Raw genomic sequence first — 22,419 nt, forward strand, 5'->3', positions numbered from 1 at the left:
GTGATTTTGCTTCTAGCTGAACCAGTGTTAGTTAGTTCAACAATGGTGGCAAGGATGAAGTGCTTCAATACTCATCACCACCCTAGAAATCATTTCCATGAACCTGCTTTAAAAGAATACTGAGAAAATGCACTGTCAAATCTCTTTGATATTAAAACTAAACAGGGAAACCCTTGCTGGACCTTCATATCTTGGCCAGCAGCAGGAATTCAACAAAGGTTAGTGGGTGGATTATTTGATAGCCTTTATATAGTGGGATAATAGATCTCAGACAAACTCTCAATAGAAAAGTATATTATTAAAAATCACTACCAGCATTAGCTCAAACTGATCCCTATACCTCAGCTTCAAATAAATGTAAACTCCCAAGTTTTTTTAAACTGGTTCTTTACCAGTTGGAAACACAAGCCTGTTAGTTCAGCATGTGGATGGAACTTGTCACTGCTTTTAGCCTGGTGCTACACGACGCTTAGTGACTGTGAGGACTCCAGGCTCCAAGGTTGTGAATCTTCCATGAGTGATAAAACTGACTTTCAAATTTATAAATAAAAAATGAAACTGGATGAAATTCCTTGAAGCTACCAAAAATGAAGAAAGCAAAAATCCTTCACGCAGCTGGTGATCATTAAAAAAATGAAATGCAGAAAAGTCACAATGGTGGTAATTTATTGGCTTGCTCTAAGAGAAAATTGTTTAACATACCTATAATTCATGCTCCATCTCCATTCTTTCATAAGTCATGGTAATTACTACATGTCCCAAAGGGCAAAGAAATACAGAGATCCTCAGTAATAGGCCTTTTGTCTTCTTTTAACAGGACATGCATATTATCAGCACAGATGAGAATCAGGTGTTTGCAGCTGTTCAAGAGTGGAACCAGAATGACACGTACAACCTGTATATCTCGGACACCCGAGGGGTGTACTTCACCCTGGCCTTGGAAAACGTGAAAAGCAATCGAGGACTGGAGGGGAATATCATCATTGACCTTTATGAGGTATGTAGTAAAGGTCACCCTACAAAGAACAGCAACTGCTCGCTAGTTCAAACAAGTGTAAATCTCTTACCAGCCTTCCAGGATCTTCATTTGTTTTGGGTTCAGCCCAGAGGCATTTACTGGATTTGATGCTGAGCCGACTCATGTGGGAATAGATGCAGTGCATTCTGCTATAGGTGTGACAGCTGGTTGCTTTCAAGTCAATGACTGGTTAGCTATGTGGCATTTCCAAAAGGGAAAACCATTATCCCTCTCGTCCTAATGTGGACGTTTAGAGAAGGACTCAAAATACTGTTTTTCCCCTTGAACAGCTAGAGACGCCTGCTTGCAGGTAGGGAATATGGATTCCACTTTTGTGAACCCTGAGCAGTTTATGAATTATAAACAAAAGTTTATAGGTGCCATTTACCCAGAGATAACAGCTGGATAACTTCTACCCTGAATCATCTTCCATTCTCATTCTTCTGCCAGGCCTTTCAGCCTTGGCCAACAGCAGTCCATTCAGAGCAGTTGTTCCAGTTCCTGTTTTTTTCCAGAGCATTCTGGTTTTGGTGTGTAATAACTTGATGGATGGAAGATCTGCTGAGGTTCAGGGCTCAGTGCTTTGCCAGCAACAAACAACTAATTGATAATACTAATAGTAAAGGTTGCAGGCTGACTTGGGAAAGTTCTATTGTTACATGGAGAAATGTGTTTGCAGTTACAGATAGAAGTTAGGATTATACATTTATTTATTTCAGCCAGAATAATGCCCATTTAACAAGATCATCAATTTGTTTATAAAAATCCAGGTAGTTTAAGGCAATGAGAGAAAACTCAAAAATAATGCATGGATCAGTATGAAGGACAGGCTTTACGTTTTATTTTCACCTAGTTAAATACATTTTCTTGTCTCTGAAAAAAGGTGTATTTCTTTATTGTGATGAACCAGCTGAAATAAACATGCATCATCTCCCATTCCTTGGCAAACTATTCCCCAGCTCTGTATCATAGACTCTTTACTGCTAAATGCTGATAGAGATTTTCACGGAGTCCTTCAAAGGGCAGTGTCATTCAGGGGGCTTTAGAGTAGAAGGATTTGCATCCTGGCTGTTGCCACAACTTGCAGATTTGCAGCAAGTTCCTTCTCCCTGTCTCACTTTCACAGCTGTGCAACAGAGACCAGACTGAACAGAAAACCTTCTTGGGGACATTTTGACAGGAGCATATTCTGCTGGAATGGGTTCTGCTGACAAAAATCAAAACATTTGGAACAACTGGATTGATTTTGACAGAATTTGGGAGTGGAAGGAAAGTGAAGAAATCAAGTTTGCAAAACATCAGTGTTTCAACATATTCAGGATTTCCATCTTTTGTGTAAAAGGAAAAAAAAAGACCAACACAAAAAGATCCCACACTGCTTCTGATGTGACCTGCTGTCTCCCATGTTCTGGCAATCTGGGGAGGGAGTAGGGCGAACGACACCCCCAGGCTCATAGAGCCCATGTGTGACACAGTGCATGCTGTACCTTCAAGCCTATCATCAGCCTGTCTGCAAGCACTCAAGGAAATCCAGAAGTGGGCTGTTTCCCAGGGATTTGCTCTGTGAACATCCTTGTCTTTTTCTTCTAGAGAGGGAGACTGCATGAGGCCTTTCAGCTGTGCAGGCATTATTAAGATGTACTTGTAATGCCATTCACAGTCTTCTAAGGCTGGATTGAGATGACTTTATTGCTTTTTCAGAGACCTTCCACTCCTAAGAGTGCTCAGATGGGCCTTACTTTTGGCCTGTTCTTCCGATGTATTTTTTCATCTCTCTCCATTTTTCCTAGGTAGCAGGGATCAAAGGCATATTCCTGGCTAACAGGAAAATAGATGACCAAATCAAGACTTTCATTACCTACAACAAGGGCAGAGACTGGCGTTTGCTGCAGGCACCAGACACCGATCTAAGAGGGGATCCTGTGGTTTGCCAGCTGGTGAGTGGCAGACCTTTTCCAAAGCACAATTGACTCCTTCAGAGCTGCTTATTTGAGTCACTGGATTAACAAAACAGACAGTGAAACTGGGTAGGAGGGATTCTTGCCAGCCAAAGAACTGCAGAGTCCAGGTGCTCCAGAATGGGGGCACAGTTTACAGACGAGAACTTAGGGTTGGGCTTACTGCCATAATTCAACAACATTCAGTGAACAGCCCCTGGGTATTTCTCTGAAGATGCACTGGTTAATCTTTCTCCCTCTGTTTTTTCTCTTGACCTGTTGAGTGTTAATTGAATTAAGTAGATTTCTTTCTCTATAGCTTCATAGAGTTTAGGGGAAAATTCTGACCAACTTTCTTGACCTTTTTTTATGGAACTTAAGTCAGAATAAGAAAGTTTCTGGGAAAAAGTGCTCTAGATCAGATTGTTAGTTAAAACAAATGCAGATATTGTTGTAACGCAGCGTGTCTGTTTTTCTTGCTCTCAGCTACTTTTATAGTGCTTATTCAGAAAATGAACATATGCTGCTATTTGTAACAGTGCTAAGAGCAGAGGGGTCATTTTCAGAAGGATCAGAGCATCTGTGTGCAGTCGCCAAGGGTTCCTCTGATATTTAACTTGTTGCATATTAAAACTTCTGACTTTTCTTTGTTTCCTGTCAACAGCCCTTTTGCTCATTGCACTTACATCTGCAACTCTCAGAGAATCCGTATACTTCAGGAAGCATTTCCAGCAAAGACACGGCTCCTGGGCTGCTGGTGGCAACAGGTAAGAACATAAGTGCTTCTTACCACTCACCCATTCCTCACTGGGAGCCTGAGAGTATACAAGATGTTTCCTGTTGGTGTAAAAGCTTTCAGCTCTGTTTCAGCTCTGTTTCAGCAAGTGCTGAGCTCATTAACGTTAACTCCCATTTGCTATGGGCTAGGAGAAGGTATGTGGTCCCACCCCTGACTTCAAAAAAGATAATGCCTGTCAGGTATTTGTTGCTCTGCAATAACCCACTTCATCAATGGGCCATTGTTATTGTGGGTTGTTCTGCAAAATAGTGCTTTGGCAGGTCACAAGGTTTTAATGGCGACCTGCTGCAATGCTTCACAGTGGCAATGACTGACCCACTGTAATCAATCTGAAAACCATTACAGGCCCTGTGTGCACACAGCATGCAACCTAATCAGGATGGATAGGGCTACCAACCACACCCAGAACTCCCACAGCTCTGTGGGAGCTGCTGGGCTAACAAAGTGCTCTCTGAATGACTGGTGCTATTGAAAGGTGGTCTCTGAAGCAGGTAGGCTGTCTTGCCTTTTCACATGGAGCCTCCTACATATGCTCAAATACATACAAATAGCTTAACTGTTCTTTCTAAGGCTCATTTTATCTCTTGTTTTGTTCAGCCTAGCAGTGGTTTGCAAGTGTGTCATGTTAGCATATTGGCTATATGAATTTACACTGTTTCTTCCAGCCATTTCCATTCTCATGTCCTTCTGTGCTTCCATGTGTCTGCCAGACTAAGACAGAACCTGAGAGACAGGTTCCCTTCATGACATTTATATCTCAACAAGGGAAACACCATGTGATTTCCAGTTCACTGATCCAGGCCAAATGGGGCGAGATAATTTATTTTAAACCTCCAGATCTTCCTATGCATAGCCAAGTGGAGTCATCACTCCTGGCAGGTCACACTTGCTAGATGGATGCTTAGGAACAAGCCCTACTCATGATGCTGTGATTGCAGGGCCTTTTTTCTTTAGCCTTTTAGGAAGCAAATTGAGGCAGCAAGACAGTGAGATTCTAGGCATTGATCTAAATTGTTAGTAAATGTGGTTCTTTTCAAGCTGCCAGTGCATGGGATGAATGCTTTCCCAGTCTAACAATTAACCTTTAAAAGGCAGAATATAATTTCTGCCTTACTGCTTTGTACAATAAAAAGCTTAACCTGTCGGGAATATACACATCTGTTTCCACTAACCAGTTTCACAACAACAGGAACATCTCACCATGTTGGCGAATGTGTTCCAGGGTAAGCATTGCAACTAATTCTCACAGGCATTGACTGCTTAAACTGTCTGTGTCTTACTCTGATTTACAGTGGTACATTTCTGGCAATGATGGGAAACTCGGACTCCTGATCTGAGGGCAGAGGTTAGATTCTTGCAAAGGGAAGAATTATGTTTTAGTATCTAATTGTACAGCTGCCAAATCCTCTTGACTTGTTTGGGAGTTAGTTACGTTTGGCGGGGTTTGAATCCATGTAGCTGAAAGAAACTAGATGGAGAGAATTCTGGTGGAGGAGGAATTGATTGGATGGTGCCATCCAGAGGGTAGCGATCAACGGCTCAATGTCCAGATGGCGATTGGTGACAAGTGGTGTCCCTCAAGGGTCTGGGACAGTACTGGGACAAGTACTGTTTAATATCTTCATCAATGACATAGACTGTGGGATCGAGTGCATCCTCAGCAAGTTTGCAGACAACACCAAGTTGAGCGATGCGGTCGACACGCCTGAGGGATGAGATGCCATCCAGAGGGACCTGGACAAGCTTGAGAAGTGGGCCTGTGTGAACATCATGAGGTTCAACAAGTGCAAGGTCCTGCACCTGGGTCAGAGCAACCCCCAGCGTCAATACAGGCTGGGGGATGAAGGGATTGAGAGCAGCCCTGTTGAGAAGGACTTGGGGGTACTGGTGGATGAAAGGCTGGACATGAGCTGACAATGTGCGCTCATAGCCCAGAAGACCAACTGAATCCTGGGCTGCATCAAAAGAAGCATGGCCAGCAGGTCAAGGGAGGTGATTCTGCCCCTCTACTCTGCTCTGGTGAGACCCCACCTGCAGTACTGCGTTCAGCTCTGGAGCCCTCAGCACAAGAAAGACGTGGACCTGTTGGAGCGGGTCTAGAGGAGGGCCACGAAAATGATCAGGGGGATGGAACGCCTCTGCTATGAAGACAGGCTGAGAGAGTTGGGGTTATTCAGCCTGGAGAAGAGAAGGCTTCGGGGAGACCTTATTGCAGCCTTTCAGTATTTAAAGGGGGCTTATAAGAAAGATGGGAGCAAACTTTTTAGCAGGGCCTGTTGCAACAGGACAAGGGGGAATGGTTTTAAACTAAAAGAGGGTAGATTTAGACCAGATATAAGGAAATTTTTTTACCATGTGGGTGGTGAAACACTGGAACAGGTTGCCCAGAAAGGTGGTGAATGCCCCATCCCTGGAAACATTCAAGGTCAGGTTGGACGGAGCTATGAACAACCTGATTTAGTTGAAGATGTCCCTGCCCACAGCAGGGTGGTTGGACTAGATGACCTTTAAAGGTTCCTTCCAACCCAAACTATTCTATGATTCTAAGAAAATAATGGAACAGGTTTGCACAGAAAAACAGACAGATAGAAGTGATAGCAACAGAATCTCACCTTTTTACTCTCTTTCCTTGCCACAATCTGGAAATCCATGTTTGGAAAGTTGGTTTTCCAGTTTTGATATTTGAAATATGATGATACAAAACTTACATTTCTGCCTTTAAGTCAGTTTCTAATTCTTGAGAACTTCCACTCATGACAAAACACTGGGCTAAACAAACCTTTGGACTGACACAGTAGATTTATCCTCGTGAACCTGGCTGTCCCTATAGACTGTCCTTCTACATGGTTGCCCACAGCACGTTTTTCTTGTACCTTCATCTAAAGCAGTTGGTCATTCTTGTTGGTGTCAAGGAAGAAGATTAGGAAGATAGACAGTGTGACATTTCCTACATCCTGAACACTGATGGAAAAGACCTTCTTGAATTTTCCTGCCTCCCTGAGCCAGAAATTCTATTTTTTGTAACAGTGTTGTCACAACAACGTGGCTAGTTGGATTCCATGATGGTGACAGGAGTGTGTCAACCCACATCTGGGTTTTAATTTCTCATTTTCCAGCATTAAATGTCAGAAATTCAATTAACATTTTCATTAGTGTATTTTTATTATGCTCCTGTTGATGCTACAGATGTGTAAGAGTGCCACCTCTCCCTTTGCTGTTTTTGAGGAAAAAATATTAGTTCTCCCTTCCTTCCATGGAAATTACTCTGCTTTAAAAACAGCTTCATTTGGAAAGTATAAAAGTGGCCCATTGGGTAAAGAATTCATGGGCTTTGAATAAAGAAGTCATGGGTTTGATCACAATATGGTGGCTGTGGACCATTACCATTGGGAGGCCTTCTGATGGAGCATGTGTCAGTGTTACATCTGCCTGCTTCCTATGGGACAGACATTCATGCCACCAGAATCCCACCTAGCACTGATTGAAGGTACTGTTGACAGACCAGCAGAAAAACAGTTCCTGGGTGACTGTGGTAGCTTTTCCCTGAACCATTGGGTGCTTTGGGAAGTGGGGAGATGAGAACAAATTAATTTAGAACAGTAGGCCTGGTGCTTGTGGAAATTTTAACTCTGGAAGAAGCAGCAAGATGCTGATCTCAGGGCAGTGTGGGGAATAAGTTAATAAGATCTATTCAGAACATGTGCATGTTTTTCAGATGTTGGGCATCTCCACCAACTATTGGTGGATGCTCAGAAGTTCCAGAGGATTTAGTACAGGGGATTTAGCCCAAGTTCATTTTTTACTCTGTATTAAGATGTATCACTGTAAGATTTGAGGTTCTTTCTGCCATCTCAGATGAGGGACCTTGGAAAAAATTGTTTCCAGCTCTGAGGTAGTGTCTCCAAATGGTGTTCTGCTGTGTTTTCTCTGTATATGGTTGAGATCGATGTTTGAGCTTTTCTTTACATTGCTTTGATGTGTGTCATATCCATTCCCTAATGCATGGTGAAGGCAGAGTAGTTCACCCTATAAGGCTGTCAGCAGAACAGTTTCCATCATAATGGAAATTACAAGATTAAAATTAAGAACTGTACTAGGTAACCAGTAAATTTAAACTCACAATTTGGGACAGCTAGGTCAGTGAGAAGAATCAACATTGTCTAGAATGCTGCACAGTCTGGTCTCTATATTTCTGCTGCAAAGTCATTTGAATCACCTTAATTCTCTGAACTGTTTCTGCCTCCAGGTGAGGTTCATAACTAAAGAAACAAGATTTTCTTCAAGTGGAATTTATATTTCATTACATCACAGTCCTCATTAATTGCAAACGGTTAGGAAACCTAGGAATAAGCTTTGTTTATTTGGCTGCAGGTTCTGAGATCAGTTATGTGTTTGAGCATTTTGAAAGAATCTTGAGTAGACTTTCTAGCCCCATAATCATGGGCTTCAGTGGGGCCTGGGTTTCACCTCTAAACTCAGCTGTATGAGTAACTTCCCTTTGGATGCTTTCCTTTACACAGGAAGTAGAGACAGGTAATTGCCTTACTCTTGACAAAGACTGGCAGATCATAGAGATGCAACTCACCAACCAGAGCACAAAGACTGCAAGTTCAGAGAAAAATGTGTATGGAATTAAATATCTGGTAGCCAGGGACAGCGGCCGCTATTCTGTTGCCATTCTGGTGACTTGTGTGCACCAAATGGGCGTGTGGTTTTACATGCAGTTCTCCGAGTATATAGGTCCTTGGCTAGAATAAACCTGCCTTTAGTGGCTTGCAATTATGGGCAATGCTACCTGTTGGGAAAATAAGCTGATACTACTGTTTCTCCCCAGTGTCAATTTTCAAATGGCACAGTTTTTATAAATTAATCTTGTTTTTAGATGAGAATAGAATCAAGAACAGCAAAGAAGTGCTGGTCAGGCCAAGTACTTTTGGTTTCCTGGAAAAATGCAGTTCTGTGTTGATCCATACAAGAATGTCTGACACTTGCTTGTGTTGCAGGCAATATTGGCTCTGAGCTTTCCTATACTGATGTTGGTGTGTTCATCTCTTCTGATGGTGGAAATTCCTGGAGACAGGTATGTTTTGCAGAGCAAAGGAAAGCATGGAGCCTTTTGCTATTGTTCTTCTCCTGAGTCTTCCCTTCCCAGTGGAGTGGAGCACTCATGCAGTACCTGATTTGTTTGCAGATCTTCGAGGAGGAATACAATGTGTGGTTTCTGGACTGGGGAGGGGCACTAGTGGCCATGAAACGCACGTCAGTGCCCATCCGGCACATGTGGTAAGGAAACTTGTTACTTTAAGAAGGTTTCCTGATGGGGATAAGCTGACAGTGGTGCTAATATCTCTTGCATCACCTGGTCAACCTCTGCTAATGTCTACAAAATGAGCAAATGAGATCATTCTTATCTGTGTTTTACCATCATTTTGGTTTTGTTGATTGATATAAGGATTATTGTACCATTTTATAAATATAATGGCAATATACATAATCATACACATATATGAATTACTCTTTGCAATAGTCATGTACTATGAGATTTCAGGTGGGGTTTCTTTCCCATAGACACATATATACTGAGTAAGAAGTCATCCTCTGTGCTTCAGGTATTTCTGAGAGGATGTGTCCCTCACTTCAGCTTTTCATTTACAGAATTTGGTATTAAACTGGTAAGACAGATACAGAGAGGGAGAGGAGAGAGCAGTAGGTGTTGATAAGGACAACAGAGATATGTTGCTAATGTCTCCTATAGGATTCCACTATCAATTTCCAGATATAAGTGGTGGCAACTGAATAGAGTTGGGGGTGGAATAGGGCAAAATGATTTCTCAGTTGAAGGTACTGTTTTTGCTATAAATGGGTTATAACAGTCTAAGCACTAAAGATACTTCTCAAAATTATCCTCTCCTTAGCCTTTGCCCCTCTCAGTCTTGCGCCAGCTAAGCATTGGAGAGAGGCATTCTGAAATTCAGAACTAACCTTGTTTACAGAAAATGTGTGTATTAGCATCATCTTCAGTCTCTGTCTTGAGTGAAAGAGGGGCATGGCTAATGGACTGACCTACCCAGCTTCTAATGTTGTTTAGAAGTGAATTAGTTAGAAATAGCCTTAAGAGACAAGTTTTGTGTTCCTGTCTGCAAGATTGAGTCGTCCCTCAGCTTGATGGTGCTAAACACATGTCTATCTCATGCTCTTCATGCAGAACAGGAAATGTGGCCTTCAGTCAAATAGAAGAAGAAAGCAATGGTGTTTGGCAGTAGTGATGAGGTGTTAAGGTCTCCTCTACCTGAGCCATTATTGTACAAAATCCTTCAGTTAAATTACAGTCATTCAGAAGCTGGAGACCTCAAGACAGCCTGTCTTTACCCATCACAAGCTAATGTTCCAGAGATGTACCTTAAGAACATTAATGACTACTTTTTCACCATGAAAAGCTTCTGGACTTTATATTTTGGACCTGACAGATAACTCTGGGATGACTGCAACATCAATTTCTATTAAAGTTTGAATATGTTGCATTTGAGCACATTTCTTTACTGCTTGAGCTAAAGAAATGACTGCTTTTGTTTTGGTGTAATAATGGATTGTTAACCACAGGATGTATTGGCTCATATTCCTAAGGCTTTGTAATTTTTCTAGGATCTTCTTGAGATAGGGGGACCAAGTGTTCGCTACGAGGTCTGTGCCTTCGTGTGGGATTACAAGCAAGTAATTATATGCAAAATGAGGGTTGTGATCTTTGCCTTGCTTTCTAATGTTCAGGAAACAAGTTGTTTGTTTTATCATAAGAAAACTTGTTGCAGTCATAATGCAATATATGTACCCATACTGAGTCAGGGCCAGGGGTTAGTCTAGGCCAACATCCTCTTGCCAACAGCCTCCATAACTTGACATATAGAGGAGTGTAGTAACAGGGCCGACCCATAACGATGTTTCCGACAGACTCCAGCCTTTCTGTCTGTGTTGTGTGACTAGAAACATTTGCCTCTGACAGATAACTCAGTAGTCATGACTATACCTGAAGTGCCCTCAGGAAAGAGGACATCAAGACCATGTCCAAGTCTTTAGACCAAACCAAGTATGAGCCAAGTGTGTGTTAGCCAAGCACAGGTGTCACCAGCAGTAGGTACACCAGGCTGTGGCAAGTTGAGCTCTGGAGGAGTGAAAGGTGAGCCACTTACTGAAAGAGCTGTAAGTCATTTATTAACCATTTATGAGTGTATTCTTCAACCTCGGTGCAACTGTTTTAACTGTGTCTTACCTTGTGAAGGCTCTTTGGACGTGAAAAGCACATTAGGTACAAGTGCCTGTACTTAGATGTCAGGAAAATTTTGGTCACAGGTTGACTTTCCATGGGAACTGAGAGCCCAGTTCACCTTCGTCTGCTTTGCAAAGGTTCCTTTCAGATGTTGTGCCTTTCCACTAAGTCTCATGAAATGGCATGTGCAGGACTACAAGTGCCCCACCCGCTCTATTAAATGAGTAGTGATTTAGACCTGTTATCAATAAGCTCCAACAGGTTTCCTCCAAAATTGTACCCTTAGGGACTTTGGAATTTGCTTCACATTGCCTCAGTAGGCACCTGTTTTATGGGCAGGAGTGGAATAGATTAAAGGGTACATGTATATCTATTAGTTCTCAGGCTGAGACATTGTACAATAAGTTTCATCCTGGAGAAAAGAGGGGCGGATAATTGAAAAGCCGAGAGAACTTTAGCTAAGCTAATGAAGCATGCTGTTCCTCAGAAATTGAAATGCTATTTAGATAGATAAGCATGCAAGCAGAACAGCATACAAATGCACAGGTGTATGGGAAGATACATACATTTAAATAAATAGATTTGGGGCAGATAAGCTTTTTGTATGCTGTTGTACTCCCAGCTTTCTGTCTTTGGTCTGTAGTCAGCTTCCTATTCTGGCAGATGTACGTTGTGAGTCAGGTGAAAGTGTTTTGCTAGGTGCTGTGAGAGGCAGATACTTAGGGAATGGTGACTGCAAGCCTTGGCTTTCAGGTTGAGGCATAACCCATTGTATATAATACATATTACACTGTCCTCCTGGTCTTTTGGTGCCATCTCAAATACTGTCCCTGATGCTACCTTCTTGGAGTGGGGAGGATTCAGTTTACAGCAAGGCCCTCTCAGACAAATCCAGGTGCTCAGATCCGTGTACACACACACACACACACATGCTCATCCCCGCCAAACTTTCCTTGCCTGGAAAATAAGGCAAACTTCTTTTTTACACTCACTTTCAAATGAGAAGTGTTTCCTGCTATTCAAAGAAGAAGTTTGTGCCATTATTGTCTCTTTGGTAACGTCCATTGAGAGTAATTTGTCAGCTTTCACAGCCCAGGTACCTTGCAGAATTACAGAGAACTCTGTAATGACCCTGCTGGGAGAGGATCAAATAATTTCACAGCCAATAAACCTTTGTGCTTCTCTGTTTGTTCTTCCTCTGCTGGTATATTGTGGAGCCGAAATTCTGAGCAGAAATTGTGCAGAAGCGGTTGTGTGGAGAGTCTGGGGACAGAGAGAAACTGCATCTAGCAGCTCTGGGAGCTGGATGCTAACAGTTTGCAGGTTGCCTGTCTTTCCTGCTGCAGTAGCAGCTGGGTGTGTACACCCTCCTCTGGCTGTTCTCTGCACTATTGTGGGCACAGACTGTCAGGGTGATGTCAGAGCTGGTAGCTCCTTGACGGCTGGGAAGCCAGGAGCTGACCGGGGTCCCTGGGACAGCGGGGCAGGATCTCGCAGCCAGGGCCCATCCCACCACCCCAGCCAGGAGTGGGGCAGCCCCAGCCCTGGGCATCGGGCACCTCACTGCCGACAGGGGTGGGCTGAGGCCAGGCTGGGACATCAGCCTGCTTGTCAGGCCTATGGCTGGGCAGGGCTTTGGCAGAGCTGGAGCCTGGCACTCCTATGGTATCAGTGGAGCTCCTAGACCATGGATGGGGTGAGGGGAGGCCAAGAGGGAGGCTGGGAAGGGACACTGAGGCATAGGCCACCAGAGACCTGTCCTAATCTGTCTGCTGGTGTGGTCAGTTAGACTGTTCATTCACTTACTCCTTTGTAGATATCAGAGATAAAGAGGTTGCTGGGGTGTAGCTGAGAGCAGGGTTTGCTAACTCTCCTCTGCTAATCTAAAAGCCTGTACTAACTCTGATTCAACCAAGACCCTGTCAGCTGGGTTAGGATACATGTGCTCTTTGATAAAAACAGAAAGTAAGGCACACAGTGGTTGTGGGTAGGGGCAGATGATCAAAAGCCACTGAATTACCCTGGCTTGTCACTGACAGTGAACACTCTCAGCCTCTAAGAAGAGAAATGCTTTAATTTTAGCCAGCATACAACTTTGTTTTACAACTGTGACAGGCAAAGAGCACACAGACTAACCACTAACTGTGGCTCAGTTTGTCCTCCTTCCTCCACCTCTCTGTAAAATGGAGACCACTTCTGAGATGACATGCAAAGAAGTATTAATAGGGCTAGCGAGATTGTAGCTAATGCCATATGGCATTGATACATGCATTGGGTCAAAACATTCCATGGTGTCGACAGCAATTTTCATGCATTCAAGCCAGGGCTGCTTATGCTCTGAGTGCTGCCTTATGCCAGCTGCTGTTGTAGATCCAGAAATGGGACTTGGCAATGCCCCTTGATCCCTTGAAGTCTGATGTACAGCTGGATCAAGTATATCCATGTTCTTATTGCCAGTGTTTATACTCTCTAAGGTTTTGATCTTTCAAAGTACACCAAAAGCACGAATTAGTGGGCTGGGAAATGGCAAAGATTGGTGCTTGTCTATAAATCTTGCTGCTGGAGCTTGCAGACCTTAGCCAACATTTAATTGCTGCAGTTGCTCTAGAGTAAGTCTTTTTATGTGTATAAATCTATTCTGCTTCTATCCCAGGGTGAGTTTTGATGAGGGAAGATCCTGGAGTAAATACAGTTTCACATCAACACCACTTTTTGTGGATGGATCCCTTGTAGATCCTGGCATAGAGACCCAGATAATGACGTAAGTATAGCAGCTCTTAATTTTTTCTAAAATGTGATGGCATGGAGATCCCCAAGTGCATTGTGAGCCTCATGGTGTGCAGTGCAGCACTGTGTAGCTACACATGTAGTGTTGCATGAAGGCATAGTGCTGTTTTGTGTTTTTTGCTGATGGTCACAGACCCAGGTGGAGTGTCCATGCATCACGTGGCAACCAGATGATGGAGCCAAACTCTTCCTAGTAGTGGCAAGGGATATAACAAGGAGAGATGGTCCCAAGCTGTAGCTTGGGAGTTCAGACAGAACAGTAGGAAAATCTGCTTCTCTGAAGGGTTACAGAGAAGTTGTGGTATCACCATTCATGGAATTTTTCCAGCCTTGGCTAGATGAAGCCACATCTGCCCTGATCTATAGTTGGCAACAGTCTGTCTTGGAGTAAGAACTTGGACTAGTGACATACAGAGGTCCCTTCTCATAAATACTGCTGAGATTCTGTTCCTTGGATATGATGGCCCAGGGACTGCAGTGCTCTTCAGAGGCCAGAGATCTGTACCGTTGCACCTAATGTCAGTTCTGTGCTTGCTCCAGTTGTGCAACTTGACTGTTTTTTGAGATTGCTGCTGGGTAAGAATATCCCCAAACCTCGTCGCTTGCTATCTCCATTGTGGGCTGTACATCTGTTTTTAGCTCCAGCTAAAGGTGTTCTTGGTGTGCATATGCAGAATTGAGCTCAGAATAGCTTTCCTGGTCTGGGGTGTAGTATGCTATAATTCACCCATACCATGGAAGGAAGAGCCTGGGCTGGTACTGAAGGTGTTTGGACCTTCCTCCTCCCAGGACTGCTGAAGCACTGGGTAAGGCTGGTGGAATTGGGGGAGTAATGTCGGACCAAGAACAGGCCAGGATCTGAGTTTAACAACCAGGGGAGAGAGGGAACTTTTTAAGTTCAAAGACATCTTCAAAGAGTCATCTGACCCCTTGCAGAAAGCAGATCAGAGCACTCTGTTCTGGGATTCTGAACAAAGCAAGGACTAGATGCACTGCCTTTGTTGCTTGCAAAGATGCCTTCTTACCTGTATTTTCTCCGAGCTGGCTGGAACAGCTTTCTGAAAAGGATCAGAAAGCAAGGTGGCTAAGATGCCTTAGACTGAGGGACTCCTGCGAAGCATATCTACAATGGCATGAAGGAGTGTCTTTGGTTAATCACATCACACACTGTTGCAGCACTCCAACTCAGGGGCAGGAGATATACTATAAATTTCATCTCATAGTCGGTTTGCTTTTCCTGCTTTCTGCACCTGCACCTGAAGTTCCTGCAGATTTTCACTACTTGCAAGAGAAAAGAGATTCAAGCCCAGTATATTTTCTTCTTGGCTTTAGTCCATCTGCCTATTTATGTGCCAGAAATGTGTAGGTGGATTTCATTGCTGGTGTCACAGGTAGTGACAGACTGAGAGTAGACTGCTGGGTATGCTTGTCACCAGTTTCTGAGGAAGCTTGGATCAGATAACAATTGTGTGTCTTGGGCTTTTCTGCTTGTGATTTGAATTTATTCCAACTGGGTTGCATGATTTGTGTTGGTATGCCTTTCAAAAACCATACCTACACCAGCGTGACACGAACAGAAGAGACTATGTGGTGAGGAGCAGTCTGACCTGCAGTAGAGCTCACCTTAGCTGCGAGAAAGGGGCTGGTGGAAAATGCTCTTCTGGCAAAGGGTTATTTGAGCTGGCTTCTTTGCCATCTATGCCATGACAGATGAAGTGTTTTGGTGTTGTAGTCTTGGGAGGATAAGGAAGGTGTAACCAACTCCTGTACAGCCCACCTATATCTCCTCTGCTAAAGTGTCTTAGGAAGGCCAGGCTAAGTAATTATGGTTATCCTTTATGCCTATAAAGCATAGGAGCTGCACACTTAAGTTTCTTTCCCAAAACGTGCTGGGGCAGAACGAGTCAGCCTCTGTGTCTATGTCACAGACAGCTGTTGAGATTTTTATCGTAGTAGAGGTTGTATCAATTCTGGTAGGGTTGCTAGTTTGTCCTTTACTCCAAAACCATGCCTTGGCTTTGGCTTTTTCTTCCTAAAAGTGGAGTACTTGTTTGTGTAGAAGAATATATCTGTGCATCTGCTGCCTTGCTATCTGCAAATATTGCCCCTATTTTTGCAAGGAGCAAAACACAACAGCATATGAAATACCTGTGATCCTTTTTGCAAGACTGCTGTGAGCATTCTGTGGGGGAAAATATATGCCAATCCCCAGCTAAAGATTAGACCCTGCATTCTGTTCACTCTACGCATTTTTCTTCAAATGCAGTAATAATGTGTCACTTTCTGCGTTAGTTAATATGGTGTTTTTCTGTGAAATTCTTTGTGCAATGCGCAATGTGTATCGCTTTCTAACCACACACACATGCAGACACACACATGCAGAGACAGATCTGAGCTTAAATAAATCTGCACATCAGCACCTTCATTGAAATCAATGGAGCTAATCAGTTTCAGCTAGCTGTGGATTTAGCCCATTTACTTTATAAATCAATGCAGTTTTCTTTTGAGATGAAAGATGCATTTTAAATCTAAGGTTATTGTTATTTATATCTCTGTAGTCTTCTGATGGAGAATGTAGGAAGTGAGTTACCTTGCTGAATATTGTGTATCAGCTTTGTTGAGAGCTGACTCTTTTTCTTTTGAAATCTTTGCAGGCATATTATTATTATTGCTATTGTTATTGTTATTGTTTTTATTATTACTGTCATCACTAGCAATTTTTAAAACTATTCTTAATAGTCTGTAAAAGCCATAGAAAGAAATTTCGCATGATACTTACCATAAATGTTTAGAGAAATTTCTATGCACAACGTTAAAGGAACTGAGGAGGAAAGAGACCATTTATACAGCCCGTATGCAAACCATTTCTGTGCGGATCACTTAGGTATTTCTTGCTGAGAATTTTAGTGAACTCATCTATAAGGGCAGTGTAGGATCATGCTGAGCTTGTGGAAGCTTTGGCTGAGAAGTCAGTGCGTTTCTATTGCTACTGGCCATTCTCTGAACCAAGATAACACATGGTGGTTGGAGGTATGTGGAATTTGTGTTTGCGGGTAGAAATCCCAATGATTTCAAGAAGCTGATGAGAGGAGCACAATGGTTTGGGATCAGCATACCCCAACTGAAGATGGGATCAGTGGGAGCTCTTAGAGTAGAAGCAGGGCTGAGGCAGAGAGACCAAGACTGTGCTCATATTTGTGTACTGCCAAACTGGGTAGGATAGTGGCTTTAAAAGATTTGTCTTTCATCCTGAAAAATGCAAAATATTTCATCTAGCGGTCTCAGCTGATTCCTGTTAGGGAAAATTTTTCCATTGATTTGCATCAAAGTGGTCTGTGTGCAACCACTTCTGAAAAATAATAATCTGAGGGGAATGTGTATTAAATAGCCATTATACTCCAACTATTATTAACATATTACATTATTAATAGTATTATCATTATACCATCTTATTAAGTCAGTATATCAGTAGAATGACTATTATTTCCAACCTTCATTTTGTGGCACATCCTATGAGTGGGCTCTCTGGGCCATAGGAAGGAGCAACAGTTTTAGCACAGAATTTCATACCACTTCATGGCTGTTATGTGAGCAGTTGCAGTATCTGTCTGTAGTGTATGAGCATTCTAGGCTTTTTGGATCTTCTGTGCATTGTGCTGTGTATATGTGTCCTAAGACAGTCCTAAAGAACTTACCAGTATGGTAAAATCTGTAGATTTGCATGTAGGGGCATTATATGATTCTGAATATTTTAGTGTACTTTGAATTGGGAGCTGCTTTTAGTGGGGAATTGGATAAGAAGTTTTGCAGAGGTCTGTTCCAACCTAAATTATTATATGATTTTGTTATTTCATATGTCTATAAAGGTGCAAGAATGAATTATTTCCTTACAAGCATAGCTGAGTGGGCTCCGCTAAGAATGTAGTTTTGTGACAGGGAAGTACCACGAGACTGTGTAAGCTGGAGTAAGTAACTTGGAGCTACTGCCTAACCAAGGTGAATCCACTCTCCCTTCCTCCATTTCTGGCTAATCAGCCACTTCTGCAGTTCTTTTCACTGTTGTTTTGACACTCATCTCATCTGACAAGATGGTCAGTTCAGCTTCCTTAGTGTCACAGCACTTCGAGAGATGTGTACCAAAGCACCTTGCAGTGTTTGGTGCAGGTGTGAGGAAAGCAGCTGCAGAAAACAAAGGGTCCTTTAGGAAAATAACTCAAATGCATAAGGGCGATGCGTTAGGCATGTTCTTTGGTGCCTAGAAATCACTAGTCTTTTTGAAAGCTACAGTTTTCTAACTTCTGTCCTGTCCCTCACTGGCGAGTAGTATATCTTTTAATGATTTCACATTCTAATGGGTCAGATCTAACATTTCTGTGTTGACAAGCCATAGGCACAGCATGTTACTTGCCTGAGGTTGCCCACCAGGGAAAAGGAATCAGATTGTATTCCCTTTCTAGTTGATTGTGATATATCCAAACAGAAGCAGTATTTGCTTGAGAGAGTTGCTAGTCTGTACCATTCCAGTCAGAGACAAGATGGTTTTGTTGGTCCAGAGGAGGGCTTTATGTTGTTCCAGCTCTGACTCATAATTATTACCCCTGCCACTTCATCTCCTGTGCTAAGCATCTCTCCAAACCTACATAAAGAGAAATAACCTTTTTGCTTCTCAGCCCTGTAGAGCTTTGCTGTCATTTTAGTAGACTCAATATACATGTGTGTGTGCAGACACTCATTTATAGATGGGCATCATTAAGTTTGTCTGTGCTGATAAATATACATTTATGTAGACACATCCACGTGTGTGTATATAAATATATGTGTTTCTGTGTATGTATACTTAATGATCCATATATATCTGTGTATGCATCATTGAGCATTAACGTTTTCAGTGAGAGGATTTAATACAAGCTGGTCTGCCAACATTGCTGTGACTGCTGCCCTTGGCTATGTGTACGTTAGAAAACGTTCCTGATTGTAAATGAATAGGTTATGAGCCCCGGCCCTTTCTAACACCTTCTCGTTTACATGGCCATGCAGCTTTACCAGAGATGAAGTGGGAGCATTTTTTTTCCAGGAGACCCATAAAATTACTGGCAATCCATCATTGGATGGCAGAAGAGTGGAGCAGAATGAATAAGTAATTGAGAAATGTTGGAAAAGGTGAGATGGAGGCCAGGAGAGGTTTAAGGTGAGAAAGAGAGCGTTAAGAGCACAGGCCATACTGGGTCAGACCAGAAGTCCCTCTAGCTCAGTTCCATGCTCCAACAGAGGCAACTAGATGATGCTAAAAATAGATATTAAAAAAAAAGAAATTATAATTCTCTTGTACACTTTTCTCATTTACAGAGATTTGCAAATAAGGGACTTTCTTGGCCAAACATAGTATTGTTTGTATTTCTAGGACATTCATGATTTTTTCTATTTTTTGAGTTTTTTTTCCCCTAAATCCCTTAAAAAAATTTACTAGTCACATTACTGTGTGGCCAGAAGTTCCATGAGTTAACTCTTATTCTGAAGAACTGACTGACTTGTGGAGGACATCATCAAAGTATGTATAAGTATGAAGGCAACATGGACAGATTCTGATTAACACTCAGCAGAGATTCTGCAGATTGAGTATGAGAGAGGGGCAACAACTCCCAGGTCCAAGCTCCCACTGAGTTCAAAACTACATGGGAGCCAGGAGTCATTTTCCTGTCACTTTCTGATAAGGTGATTATCATCTTTCCTCTTTAAGCAAGGCAACATTCACTGCCTTCTGCTCAAGTCTTGCTGTCTCATTTGAAAGCTGATACAGGAAAGAGAATTACAAGCTGACACAATGTCCTTGAAAGATTCTGCCCCCTTGCTTAGGGGTAGGGAGCTGCGGATCTGCCACCTCTGAGTGGTTGTGCTGAGAAAAGTAAGGTGAAAACAGAGAGGCAATAGAAAATAGTGCCTTTGCTGGGATGTGGTCAGAGGAGCTGGCCTTCTCCCTGCTGGGCCAGCTTTTGCCCTCCATAGCTGGCACCCGTGCTAGCAATCTCAGAAAACGAGAGAAGAGGTGAGTGTATGGCAGAAACACCAAGAGATTGTCTTTCCTAGAAGGAATTGATGTTCTTGTCCAACATGCATAAAGAAAAGACGGTGTTCCTCAATTCCTGTGGCCCAGCAGAGGCCTTCAAACTCTCCTGCCATCAGTCTGGTCTCTTTTCACTTCACTCTGCTTGAGAAAAAGAGAAAGAAGCTGTCTGAAAAAAAGACAGATTTTCTTCTGCAACCTCTGCTGCTGCTGCTGAGCTCAACAGAGTATTTGGTGAAGAGGGAATCTGGAGGAAAGATTTCACCAGAGATCTGTAGAAAGCTAAATCCAACTTGCAGCTTCCAGTGCAGAAAACAACAGAAGGGATCACGTACAGGGGCTGCTGTGGTGAAGGATTCTGAACTCTATCCTTATTTATCTTCACTTCTCTTGGGAACCAGAGCTGACCAGCCAGCCTGTGCATGCTCTCAGGCCTCCCAAAACTGTGGGGTTTTTGAGAGATTGGAGGGCAGATTTCAAAACCTGGTTTACCCAAGTTGCGTAGGTACCATTAGATATCTCGGAAGGACTGGTAGGTTTTAATTGCTGTCCCCATGGTGGTTTTGTCTCGCATTTCATTTTTCCTTTCTTTTTATGTTTATTGCAATATCTGTTTGTGGTGTGACCAGCTTTATTATTGGCTATGGATTTTACTGCAAGGCTCTGATATATCCTTGTGAGTTCATTGCACTGTCCTCACTCATGGGGCTGTGCAAACTGCAGTGTGTAAACCTATATAAGGACTCTTCAGAACAGGATCTATGAATTAAAATGAATCTGTGAAAATAATGACTGAACACAGAAGGAAAAGTAAAATTTAGAACTTGATCTGAGAACAAAAATTACAAATATAACTATGAAGTTAGGAAAACAAAACGATTGAGAGGATATTGGCATTTGCTGTAGTGAGCTGCATTCCTGTATCATCTGATCTAATTTCAAAACCTTCTGGAAGTAATGAATAGCTGGGACTTTGCAAGAAAATGATAAATCTGCTAATGCCATCAAGTGACTTCACAATGGACAAGAAAATGTGTGTTATAGGTATTCCCATTTTATCCCAGCAGATGATCAGTTTATACCCTGGAGTAAGACAGTTGATTACCCATATCGTTATCTTCGTTTGCAAGACTTAAAAACATTATTAACGATCACAGATTAATCAGTGTCACTTCCTCCTCCCATCTCCCTCCCTGACAGAGGAGTACTGTATTCCTTAGCCTTTGGATTGCTGCATGAATTCACCTAAACAGCCCACAGAGGCACAATATTGATTGTGCTGCTGATACTTGCAGTATGAGCTGAGGTATTTCTGTGGCACCTGAATAGACAAATCAGGTGATGAGAACATCTGCTTAGAGTAATCTTTCTCAGACAGCATCGATTTACTGGGCCTTAGGAAGAAGATGTCTGTGACCTAAGATCAGTTCCCAGCAGTTGTGCCATGTACTCAAAAGATTCCTGGCAGAAGCTATAACATATGGAGAAGGCACTGGGCTCTGTGGCATGTATTATCTATCTTTGGCTTTCTGGGGCAAACATTACTCTCATTGGAGTCAAGTGTTATTTATGGATAGTAGATCAAATATTACGCTAAAGAAATCAACATCGTTAGTTGTATTCTGCAGGTAAAGAAATTGAGGCAGAACAAGGGACATGCCCATGGTCCATAGCTGTCATGGGGAGAGCTTGGCATTACATCAGGTCTCCTGAGTCCCAGACGAGTACCCCCCTGTGCAGACTTTTCCCATTCCTTAAGGGGAAGGAGATGCTGAGTCATGTCTGTAATGCTCAGACAAGGTGGATGGAGAGGTAAGCATGTTCAGGGAGAAGGACTAGAAAAAGGTGTGCTGACTGGAGGCTTTTATTCACTGAATAAAAAAACCCTTACAGAAGGAGCCAGAATGAGCAGCAGGCTGACAAATGATTTCTTTTCCCTGAGTGAAAGGACAAGGGTTGCCTGATAACAATACAATCCAGATATTCTCATCTAGAGGCTAATGTGCTTTGTTTCTTGTGCTTTTAAGTAAGGACAGATGGATCATAGGTCCTGTGCTGTCCTCCTGCTAGCAGCTGGGCTGGGCTGTACAAAGCACTCAGGCCTGGTGTGGGATGCACAGCCAGGGGTAGGGTGCTGTGCACACGTAAGTTCCTCAGAGTCTTTCACCTTTCCGTTAGAGCAAGCCATGAAATATTCTGGTGCCCTGATCCCACCAATCCTCGGGGGACTGAGAAACCATATGACCTCAGCACTTTTTCAGCTCAGCCTGGCCCTGATCTGCACGGGGCAGAGGGTGGTACAGCACACCAGCTTTTCTGGGACCTGGGAAGGCTCAGCGCTGGGTTGGCTGAGGAGTTCACTCTAACAGATTTTTCATCATTGGGGCTGCAGTGAATGGCGGAGAGCAGCTCTCCAGAGCAGCCATACTATAATTTGAGGCATCTCACATAGTTCAGGTAGCGCTAGAAGCCTTTATTGCTAAGGAGAGCTTGTCCTCATTTGAACATTGTACATGGTTTTCTTGTTTCATTATTCCTTTGACCCCAGCCTGTGAA

General features: G+C 42.8%; 1 protein-coding gene across 1 annotated transcript in view; it reads left to right on the forward strand.

Moving 5' to 3' along the window:
• SORCS3 (sortilin related VPS10 domain containing receptor 3) overlaps nucleotides 1-22,419 on the forward strand; it is a 323,974-nt gene that overhangs the window by 254,572 nt on the left and 46,983 nt on the right. The window contains exons 9-14 of the mRNA XM_075154994.1: nucleotides 818-997; nucleotides 2,809-2,955; nucleotides 3,620-3,722; nucleotides 8,758-8,834; nucleotides 8,946-9,037; nucleotides 13,669-13,776. Coding sequence (XP_075011095.1) covers nucleotides 818-997; nucleotides 2,809-2,955; nucleotides 3,620-3,722; nucleotides 8,758-8,834; nucleotides 8,946-9,037; nucleotides 13,669-13,776 — 707 coding nt within the window. The remainder of the gene's footprint in view (nucleotides 1-817; nucleotides 998-2,808; nucleotides 2,956-3,619; nucleotides 3,723-8,757; nucleotides 8,835-8,945; nucleotides 9,038-13,668; nucleotides 13,777-22,419) is intronic.

This window comes from Calonectris borealis, chromosome 7 (assembly GCF_964195595.1).
Source record: "Calonectris borealis chromosome 7, bCalBor7.hap1.2, whole genome shotgun sequence".
In the NCBI taxonomy this organism is placed as follows: Eukaryota; Metazoa; Chordata; class Aves; order Procellariiformes; family Procellariidae; genus Calonectris; species Calonectris borealis.